General features: G+C 39.5%; 2 protein-coding genes across 2 annotated transcripts; one reads left to right on the top strand and one right to left on the bottom strand.

The window, feature by feature from the left end:
* Positions 1-2,685: 2,685 nt before the first annotated feature.
* Positions 2,686-5,874, bottom strand: commd5 (COMM domain containing 5). Its single transcript, XM_088294447.1, has 7 exons — positions 5,592-5,874; positions 5,371-5,531; positions 4,575-4,603; positions 4,451-4,501; positions 3,914-4,009; positions 3,752-3,827; positions 2,686-3,171 (listed from the first exon to the last, which is right to left on the bottom strand). Exons 1-7 carry the CDS (start codon positions 5,710-5,712, stop codon positions 3,070-3,072), a joined length of 636 nt encoding a protein of 211 aa, XP_088150573.1. The 5' UTR covers positions 5,713-5,874; the 3' UTR covers positions 2,686-3,069.
* Positions 5,815-10,748, top strand: fam199x (family with sequence similarity 199, X-linked). The gene is made up of 8 exons (XM_088294448.1): positions 5,815-5,941; positions 6,499-6,705; positions 7,278-7,497; positions 8,494-8,652; positions 8,735-8,896; positions 9,083-9,266; positions 10,101-10,204; positions 10,281-10,748. The coding sequence occupies exons 2-8, from the start codon at positions 6,512-6,514 to the stop codon at positions 10,452-10,454; spliced, it is 1,197 nt and encodes a 398-aa protein (XP_088150574.1). The 5' UTR covers positions 5,815-5,941; positions 6,499-6,511; the 3' UTR covers positions 10,455-10,748.
* Positions 10,749-11,670: the final 922 nt, after the last annotated feature.

Here is an 11,670-nt window from a genome sequence, read left to right as displayed (position 1 = left end):
CAAGCCGACAGAGGTCAGAGGTCGTTTTGGGATTCTGAGCTACCTGGCAGGCAAAATACATGTACCCATTTTATACATCCATCCATTATCTGTTTCGCTTCTCCTCATGAGGGTCACAGGGGTGCTGGAGCCTATCCCAGCTGCCTTTGGGCAGTAGGCGGGGGGGGGGGGGGGGGGGGGGGGGGACACCTTGGACTGGTCGCCAGCCAATCGCAGGGCACAAAAAGAGAAACAACCATTCGCTCTTATCCATTTTAATGCAGTTTGATTCCCGCATTTCTGAACGAGAATCAATACTTTTGGTCATGGGCATCCGATTAGTTTGCTTGCCAATAGCGCCAGGGGTTCCATTTGTACTGACGGAAGGGCCGTCAGTTTGTCACTGATGAACGGTTGTTTTTGTGGCGAATGACGAATGAAGGTCGCCGCAATCGACACTAAACCGGTGTACTGCATGTGTACACACTTCTCCAGCTTGTTTAAAAACAACATACATTAAAAATAAATATATGCATTAAAAAAATCAATCTATTAAAATTTAGGGGGGCTCGAGCAGACCCAAAATTGTCTGGAAACATCAGTGCAAGCCGCAAATCTTCATGAAATGGAAAGTAACTCAACAGATCAAATTCTCTATAAAAAAAAAAAAAAAAAACACTTGAGTTTGAAGTGCTCTTAGTTTTGTTTGTTTAATCTTACGAGTGGTCTCTTAAAATGTTCCAGTCGCAGACATACAGTCATCCTTGTCAGAAAAAGGGCTACACTAATGATTTTATTTTAATAATTGATTTGATAATCTGTTAATTATTTTGTTGATTAATTGATGAATCCTATAATAAAATCTGTTTAAATTTACATTCCTTTATATAAAAACAGGACTTTATCTCACTCCGACAATGCAGAAAATGCTCAAATATACAATCAATTATCATTCCGTCATTCATTTGGTCTCTAGCGTGTCAGAAAATTAAAAAAAAAAAAGTTTGATCATTGTTTTCCAAAGTAAAAGCAAATGACCGTCAGTATATTGATTCAACATAAAGATAAGAGATCAGTCATGGACGACTACAAAAATCAAATAACATTTACTGTTGGGAAGCGGAAATTCTGAGAATTTGCACAATTTTTAATTTTGAAAATGTATCTAAATGTTTATTCAATTATAAAAGCATTTATCAAATAATTCAATACTCAACTAATTCTCGATTAATCGTTGCACCTCTACTACAAAGTAACCGGTGTATCGGACATGCATCGTGGGAAAGCACTCTGGTGGAAAAAGAAAAAAAAAACAACCTGACAACTAAATCATGTGAGTGACCTACTGATGGAAACTGAAAGTCATGAGCATTATTATTTTAGGAAGAAAAGAAAATTCAGACAAATTACATTTATTGGATCTTATATAAAAAAAGGTGCAAATGAATAATGAATAATCGTAATCGGAATTGAATTTCGATAAATCGCACAGCACTAATTCATTCCATGGTCAGCGGATGTGTTTGGTAAGAAAGAGAGGTAGTAGTTCTCACATGAACTTTAGTCAGTCGTTGCGTAAGTACTTGCATAAGAACAAAAAAAAAAATACTGCTTGTTCTGTGTGGTCTACATCATTTGACTGATAGTCACGACTATTTCATGAAGACATCGACTTGTGCTTTTGAATATCACATTGACAGACGAGGACTGCAGTCTGATAATTGCCGTGATGACGGTTTCACCCAAATGATTCCGATTCTAGAACCTGACGGCTTTCTCAGCATCGCCTCAGCGCAGTTTCACCATGAAGCTGTTTGGTAATCTGGAAGCTGTGTGTGTGATTACGTTATGATGATCGGCGCCCGTAGTAACGGGTCGCATAATATAGGTCGGCCAGTCTGGGCCGGTGAACTCAATCCCTCGCATAGACATTGAGGCTGCTGGACGTACAGCAGACACTCTCAGACCCCCTGACACACTGTTACAGACACAAGTACTTAGAAAAACGAGAACACAAACGATTTGTCTTATGCAAGCACACAGATGCAAACGCTGATGGAAACTTGATACTTTCAGCGTTGCACATCTAATCAAGCAGTCCAGTGGTACGTTTGAAAGGTAACGCATGCTTTGGAAGAATTCATTTAAGCGCAGATATGGTCGGATATTTTTTAGATGTAACGTGGGAAAGTAAAGATTTTTTTTTTTTACACACAATTGTGGCCGTGGCACAAAAATAAGTTTAATCTTTCATTATATTGGAATTTTGGAAAAGGATTTAAAGTAGAAAACGTTAGAGTGCATAAATAGCTGCCCTTGGCTAGCTTTAATAATTTATTATATTATTATTATATATTATTTATTCTATTAATACAATATATATATATATTATATATATAATATTAATATATAATATATTATTTTATTAATTTAAGAATTTTAATATAAAGCTGCTTATTCTCTACACGTCTAAAAACAAAAACCTTCAACAAGTTGAAAATGAAAATCTAAACTATTTTAACAAACATGATTAACGATATTTCTACAAAGTTGAGTTATTTCCCCCCCTTTTTCTGGAAATGAATATCTGATCCAAATATTGTTTATCACCTCCTTGACTACTAATAATTGGTTTCTCACTTTTGTGCAGCTGTGCATATAAATGGATCCACTATGAAATAAAGAATTTGTACAATACAATTATATTCATGAAATGATGAGCTTTAATTGCTAAAAAGTCATGTAAAGATTGAAATCCAAAAAAGCAACACATATACTGCAATTGGGTACATGGCGTGGCATTATTATCTTCATTTTGTTCTGAGTCCTGTTTAAACAAAATCAGATGCTCATGTTCATTATGTGACTCACGTGTGTTTTTGTTTATGTTGCATAGACCACAGGTCACCTGGTAACGTGCACCACAACACACAAGCGTGTACTCAACATGAACTACTCCTGACATCGGAATGAAGTAATGCATCAGTGTACCTAATGTTGTGGCTGATTAGTGTATAGCGCAAAAAGGTAAAGATCAAGTAAGAACAAGGAGCTTCACTCTGGATGCCGTCATCAATTATGAAACGTTTATCAGTCTTGGATCTTAAGAATGCTCCTCTTCTCCAGATTATTCATCTCTTTGAGGATCAGAGCCACATTGTAGCGCAGCTCCTGGAATTTAGCGGGTGGCGCCTACATGGGAAAACAAGAACATGTCACTTGATAAATGTCCACATGAGATGTGCATGCTCTGCTACTGTTCTGTAATCTGGTTGAATAACACTCGCAAATGGGTGCAGCTGCAGACGGCTCCCTCCCACCTCCATTCAATTCATTCATGGCCTGCAAGAATTGAGGAGGCTTGTAAGGAGTGTGGCGCCCCCTATTGACCAAAGCATCTTACTTATTTACAGAATGCTTGGGGTTTTATTATAAAATTTAGTGATTGCAACAAATTACATGATAGAGCGTTGCGGTTTAGTCAGTATCTTTTTTTCATTGTATTGTGATCTTAAAATACTTTTTTTTTTCATTTTGCATATGACGTCAGATTATGCAATTGTTACATTTTCTTAAAATTATGTCAGATTATCTACTAAAAAAAAAAAATAAAAAACTTTTCGCACTGCATTCTTTTTGTGTTGACTTTACTGGAATGAAAAGAATGATAATACATTGTACATGTTGATATTACGGAATCGTTCCAGTTGAATTTACGATACATTGATAATGCCCAAATTCCAGATGAAATTAACACGAATCATTAATATACCTCAAATTGGTGAAAACTTCCATCCGACAGTTTCAGGTGCATCAAAACAGAAGGCTGCAGCGCTCTGGCCAACGAGCTGAGGAGACAGGTGTCAAATTTACTTTTCAAGACCCAGAACAGAAAAATTTTACATAAAATGGTTAGCCTGCATCTGCAGTTTACCTTGTAGAAATGGCAACATCCACTCTCCATTTAAATTTGTCTATTGTAGGGAGGTGGGGATCTCTCTGGGAAGCTGCTGCTTCGAGAGCTACGCGGCTGCAGTAGTTCAATTGCATTGTATCATGGAAAAAAAAAAAAGAGGAATATGTTGATTTTTTAAAAAAAAAAAAATAACATTAAGAGGTCTCCTACCAGTCTAGGTTTAGAAAGTCACTGAGTTTTCTAAAGTGAGAATACATCACAATCGGAACTGTAGGGTCTCCCTTTGAGCCCAGACCTCAAACCAATCCATAATTTGTGGTGGGGAGTCCACATAGCACAATCGGATCCAGTCATACCTCCCCATCTCTTGTGGTGTTCCTCAAGGGTCCGTCCTAATCCCGATTCTGTTCATTTTGTATATGATATCTGTGGGTCATGTCATCAGCCGGCAAGGAGAAGATCTTCATTACTAGGCTCATGACGCGTTTTGCAGTGTGATGGGCATCACAATATCATATAGAAGAGGCAGCAAAAGAATGAATTGTAAATACACACCGATTTCCAAAGACCACACTGCAGAAATCTGTGATGAAATCTTCTGGTATCCTGGTGTCAAGACAAAAAAAGTTACAAGAAGGAACGCAAAAGCAATATGATGTCATCAGATTTTGATACTTGCCTTAGTTCTCGGAGGTCTTCTTTGAAGGACTACAAAGGAACATACGCATTATGAGGCAACAGCTTTCGTAAATTAAAACACTGCTCTGTGGTAAAATATAACGTTTCATATTTCAACAAAAGTGAAGACTAAAAATCTTGCCAGAATGTCAGAACTGTGAGGCAGATGTGTTCTCCGTTGTGCTGCAACTTCTGAGGTGAGGCTAAGAAGCCCTTTTATGGTTATTTTGTTACTCAAAATATTTCCAAATAGGATGTTAAAAAACACTATTACACGTCCCAAGACAACAAATGTCAAGTAGTAATTTGGATATTCAATATTTTTGATACATTCCTACACTATTTCTTCTCTTAACTACCACTATAGGAGATTGTGTGTGTGATGTGGGATTTTGAGTAATATAATACGATCTGCAAAAAAAAGTGATGTAAAAAAAGTTGTCACAAATGGGATTAAAAAGAGAGAGAATTGTTTTAGATATAGGGTGTTAATTAAACTAAAATAAAAAACAACAGAAGATATCAAAATAAAGGTGCAATTCAGGAATCTGCTATACAGTTCTGTCAACCTCAAAACATCAAGAACAAGAACTGATGGAAACAGTATAGTAACAAAAATAACATCTCATAATTTAAGGTTTAGTGTGGATCTTAATAGTCCACTTTTTTGGAATCGTGTGCACTGTATTGAGTAGCCACGCGTCAGCTGCCAATTGCCACGATAATATAGCAGTACTTAAACGTTTATTCAGTCATATTCCGAACCAGATGTGCAACTTAGCAATGTCAAGGCTCACCTCCTGTTTAAGTAACGACTGCGGTATGCGTACAGCCTCCGATAACAATCTGTACATTCCAGCTACAATGTGACTGAGCTTCTCCTGTGGATAGACACTGTTCTCTGCTATTGACTTCATCGTGTCTGTGCAGTCTTTCCCCTCCAGGGCATTTACCACAGCTGAAAATACAAAATGCACATTGAAAACACAGAATTTTAATGCATGCAATTCGACATTACCTTTCAGTAATTTTCTAAACATCTCTTGCTCCACATCCTTTAGGTTTTTTGACATCGACTCGATTTCATGTGGGATTCTGCCACCCAGGAAGCTAGTGTCCTTTTCTTGGCTCAACGACATTCCTAAATAATCAACTTTGTACTTAATAGTCGCTAAATTCTAACGAAAGTCAATTGAGTCATGTTTTATTTTCGAGTCGGTGGCAGCTTCCGCGATGCGTCACATGATTATGTTCTCGCGACAGTAAATCTCGCGAAGATTCGTTTCTCGCGTTGACGACGAAACTCCTCGTTGAAGACGATTTGCAAATGGAGGTCGCGGAAAAAGCTTAGACTTTGAACGACACTAGGTTGGTGTTTTTTCTGTCTTGTTATTGTCTCACATAGATTGAAGTTACATTTAATGTATTCAGCGATACTCGTAGGCTAGTAAAATCACTTTGGCGTCATTTGATGGCTTTTGTCAACGCCCCGTTGACATTTAGCAATAGCAACAAGCTAACGATTCTGCGCTACAACAACACGTTATGAGTTACTAATAAAAACAGTAACTTGTCGAAAATATTATTATCGAAAATATCGATATGTCGTTCTATTACATTTACAGTGTGAAAGCAGATTTGCCGAGTGTTTTAATGAACGATTAAATTGTGACGTCAAAACAACAATTTATACATCATAAATCTAAAAGCGATCCTGTAAGACTCTTATAGTTGCTTTGGGTGGAAAAATTAATCTAAAAAATCATATACCTTTCCCGTATTATGAAGTAATTTAGCTGAATAGGTCATTGTGATGTAGTTTATGTATGAATATTGGAATAAAACTTAATGCAATGCTTCATGGAACTTGTTCCTGTCAATTGTGGTGAAATCTACTATGAATAACACAAATATTTTTTCCTCAGTGACATTTTCACCATGTCGGATTCTCTGTATGAGAAGTTTCTGGCTCCGGAGGAGTATGAGAAGTTTCTGGCCCCAGAGGAGCCCTTTCCCCTTCTCTCCCAGAGAGCCAACCTGAGCGATGTGGGGACCCTGGACGTCAGTGATTTCAGCTGTCAGCTCTCATCCTGTCATAGGACGGACCCACTACGCCGCTTCCACGGCAACAGGCGAGTACAATATTGTCAAGGAAACGTAAAACTACTTACGCCCAGGAGGAACCCATTTGATTGTTTAACAAGAAACAATTGAATTTCCCAGTCATGAATCACAATGCCCCTGACTCCACTGCTAATATGGAGACCCCCCAGGGTGAAACTGTTTACACAATATATATTGATTATTAAAAACATCTTTAGAACCAATTTGTATCAATATTGTTATGGATCTATGTTGTAGTCTGTACTAGTAAATAAATCATCAAAAGTTTAATTTTAGAGCACTTTAAAAACAACACTGGCTGCATACAAAGTGCTGTAAATGGAGTAAAAAAAAAAAGAAAAATAGACAACAAAAACATAGCCCGACAATAAGTTAATAGCACAAAAACAGTAAACACCATAAAACAATAGAACAATGCCAAATCTGATTCTGTGTCAAAAGCTATAGAATAAAAACAGGTTTAGGATGTCTGTGCACAATGTTCTCTATTCTCATTTGTACCCTCATACATGTTTTTTTTCCTTCCCCATTTCCGAACCTTTGACACTTGAATTGATGCCTCAACTTTTTTACTTTCCAGGTGGAACCTCACTTCCTGTGGCACAAGTGTGGCCAGCTCCGAGTGCAGCGAGGAGCTCTTCTCCTCTGTGTCTGTGGGCGACCAGGACGACTGCTACTCCCTGCTGGACGACCAAGAGCTGACGTCGCTGGACCTCTTTCCTGAGGGCAGTGTTTGCAGTGATGTCTCGTCCTCCATCAGCACCTACTGGGACTGGTCTGATAGCGAGTTTGAGTGGCAGGTGGGTTTGTAGCCCAAAAACCTTGCCAATCCTTTTACACAGAACTTTATATAAAGGGGTTTTGTCTAGTCTGGTACAGAAATATACGTTGGCGCCGATTCCGATTAACAGTTGATGAACACGCCATTAAAACTGGAGAGTCATTGGCACCATCCACAGAACCTGTTTTGACATCAGGGGCCTTTTTTTCCCCCTGAGGAAACACTTGTTAATATGCTATCTCTGATTGGTATTTATTAATTATTTTTGTGGACATTCTGATTATTTTTCTTGTCCTCTTCAACTATGTCGACACTGGGGGAAAAAAGGTGGGATTTCCTCAATTTTATTATGTTAAGTGGTAAAATAAAATCGCTATACCGATAATTATTTTAAGTAGCCCTGACAACTACTCAACTGCAGGTGATTGTATTTTGTGCAACAACATGATAAAATAAAATTCAGGAAATTGAACACCACATTTATTTCAGTGTTTAGAACTTGATGGTAGTTAATGCTGCAAATATTTTGGTATCAGGAGAAATAAAGTAAATTCCAGAAAAGGGAGAAAACTTTTTTTAACTATCCTTTTCATTTGCTTTTTCCTTACACAAAGGAGAATCCAAATCGAATTTGGATTTTTTTTTTCTTAACCATTTAAGCGCCAAAGTAGCAAAATTGCAACAAGCAACCATTGCAGTATGGTTTTACCTCTAACCACTTTCAAGATCCAGCTTTTTGAAATATCGAAACTGAATATTTTATTGGAAAAAAACTCTGGCGCCTTAAGAGTTAAAGCCATTTTGCCATATTGGTTTGGGGTTGCTGGACTATTCCTAGACACATCCCTAACCATAAAACTACTTCCTATGTGTGTAAAAATAGTCCAAATCTATGTGCAGTCAGTTTCTAAGAATGGATTTTTTTTTTAATCTCTGATTAACCCGGATACCGTTAGGCCACATTTGAGTTCTGTGTGTTTCGTTAAACTCCTCACATTTTTCTTTTGTCCTCCAGCTGCCGGGAAGCGACATCACTAGCAACAGTGATGTCCTGTCTGACATCATCCCAAGCATCCCCAACTCGCCTTGTTTGGTTCCCAAGAGGAAAGCCAAGCCCCACCCTCACCGTAACCTGGATGAGCTGCCATGGAGCGCCATGACCAATGACGAACAAGTAATGCTACTGAAACCCGTCGGATTTATTAACATATCCCGACAACAGCATGCAGCTCACTGACGCCCGCTTGGTCTTTCAGGTGGAATACATCGAGTATCTGAGTCGTAAGGTCAGCACGGAGATGGGCCTGCGAGAGCAACTGGACATCATTAAGATCATCGACCCCTGCGCTCAAATCTCCCCCACGGACAGCGAGTTCATCATCGAGCTCAACTGTCTCACTGATGAGAAACTTAAGCAGGTGGGCCAAGAGACGCTGCACAGAAATTTGGGCGTCCTCTTGTTTTTCTTTCATCGGTGCCATTGTGGTAATGCAAACCGAGCTGTGCATTACCTGCTGAAAATGTAGCTTCGGATAACACCAGACTATGTTCAGAATCACGGATTACCACATGACAACATCGGTGTGTGCATGCGCCATCTCCAGGTACGGAACTACATCCGAGAGCACGGCCCGCGGCAGAGGGCCGGCAGCACCAGGGAGGCTTGGAAGAGGAGCAGCCACAGCAGCGCCAGCGCGGGCGGCGTCAGCGGGGCCAGCAGCAGCAACGCCAGCATGGTCAGCTCGGCCAGTTCCTCCACCAGCTCAACGGCCTCCAACTCTGTCGCAGGTAAGGTCGCCAACAGGTGACTCTGGTGTGTCATTTTCAGTTTTTGCAATCGTTGATGGAAAGAGTTTTCCCTTAGAAAAGAAACACACAAATAGAAATAAACGGTCGACATCATAAAACGCTTTTAACTGTACGGTGTTCCCTTTTATTGCAGGAGATGCATTGCTGACCGACCTGCAATGGCAAAAATGAAATCTAGGGAGGCTGTATGAATTACATTTTTGTAATACTTTGACCACAAACTTGAAACACACATTCACATACAAACCAATTCAAACAAAAAAAAATCTGGAAAAATGAATTTTAAAAAATGACCCCCCCCCCCAAAAAAAAAATTGTTTTCTTTCGAACTGGGACCACTGAAATGTGGTCTTCATGAATGCCCACTAGCTTAATGCTAATGTGTAATGCGAAACCCCATAGACAAGCTAACGTACATTAGCATCAATGTTATGGTAATCAGAATTATTTAAAATTCATCAGAATGCATGGCTGGAATTTAAGGTTATTTTAAAAATCAAATAATCTGTGAAGCCTTTTTTTAATTAATTGATAAATCTGATAAGAGCAAATATTTGCATCCTGTTATTAAAAAACAACAAAATTTGAAAATATCAGAAAATTGGCGAAAGCAATTCATTAATTAAAAGCAAAAGTCCTATTTTGATGAAATATAATGGAAATGTATCTGCTTTCACGGAAAACTACAGAAATATGAGTGTTCAGTGTCTGAGAGTCAGATTTGGACAATTTAAATTAAATCAGTTAATCGATTTCCGAATTGTACACATTTTATTTGAAGTCCAACACACTTCCTGTCACGTTGTCCTCCAGGTGGAACAGCTTCAGCCTGCAGCGGAAGCAGTGTTGCTAACATTAGCAGAGCCCACAGCGATGGCAATCTCTCCAGCGCCGCCGAGCGCATCAGAGACTCAAAAGTAAGACTGCTTTTTAATGTGCCTGCCTAAATATATTTAGCCAGGCATCTGTCATCACCTCCTCACTTCTTTGTAGAAACGTTCAAAGCAGCGAAAACTCCAGCAGAAGGCCCTGCGCAAGCGTCAGCTGAAAGAGCAGCGCCAAGCCCGCAAGGAGCGTCTGAGCGGCCTCTTCCTCAACGAGGAGGTGCTGTCGCTGCGGGTGACCGAGGAGGACGACCACGGCGACGACCTGGACATACTCATGTGACATCAGTGAAGGAATCAGTGCTCCCTGTAAGGCCTGCTCTTGCCACCGTAGGGCTTAGCATGCTTAGTTTAGTGTCGCACAAGAACTCCGTTTGACTTTGCTGTTGCAATGAGCTTCTAGTAGCTAATGCAAAACATGACATCACTTGGACAGGGTTTGACAGCTCCTTACTAAACCACTCCCAACTATGTGGGTTTACGAGTGACATTTTAAGGATGAAACTAAAATGCACTTTGACCTTTGACTTGAGCTTCTCTCAACCGTTAAGTGCAAGTCTAACTGTTCGGTTTTTCGATATTGATACCTCGTATCGGTACTCGTCCATCTCTAGCAAACATCATTGAAACCTGAGACAATTAGATGCTCAAATTAAGCTCACTAGTAACGGTTATTGTGCATTTTGGGATGATCCTGAAATGTCACCACAAAAGTAACGTTCCAACCTTTTTGTGAATAATACATATTTCAATTTGGCTACTGTAATAGTCTAGAAGCTTGGACATTATAGAAGCTAAATTTAGCTGCGCTAAGCTAACACGCTGTTAAATGAGACTTCGGGTAGAAGCACTGAAGCGGACCAGGCTGAGCTGAGCTGCGTTGTCCTTCTAACTTGTGGTTCCATTCCGCTGTCAAGGCTTAGAGGGAGCACTGAACACACTGCATGTTAAAGCCGACGGCTCCTCTATAGGATTCAGTAACCTTCAGCGTTGTTCCTTTTCCAATTCAGCCGTTAACCAAACGTACCTGTGCTGTAAATACATTGCATATTTACTGCTTGTTTCTGCTTATCCCTAGCGGTAAAGGTTTAATTCAATGTTTTCCCCCTCTCTTTGTGTATATTACAAGAGTAGTGGCGCTGTTGAAATTTAGCAATATTTCTAATCCATGGTTAAGACTCGTTTTGTGTTTGTTTCATTGGTTTAAGCCTGGTTTTCCCTCTGATAGCACTCCGAATGTAATTCTGCCACGCACAGATGAATGAATGAATTGACGATCCTGCTGTAAGTCTTACGACAGATCAGTGTACTGTACACGGCTGACATGTTTTCTGAATTCTAACATCAAGCTAACAACACCACTGATTGATGTGCAACGTTTGATGGCATTGTCAGTAACCACCTGTTTGTTCTCTCCAACTCTACTGTGATGTGTTGAACCACTTAACAGCCTTGATATTTTATCATGTACTCCAGCTTTGGCTCTCATATTCCCTGAA

Source organism: Idiotropiscis lumnitzeri, chromosome 4 (assembly GCF_059441095.1).
Source record: "Idiotropiscis lumnitzeri isolate Australia: NSW breed Sydney's pygmy pipehorse chromosome 4, RoL_Ilum_1.0, whole genome shotgun sequence".
Classification (NCBI taxonomy): Eukaryota; Metazoa; Chordata; class Actinopteri; order Syngnathiformes; family Syngnathidae; genus Idiotropiscis; species Idiotropiscis lumnitzeri.
This window is presented reverse-complemented; position numbering and strand designations above follow the sequence as displayed.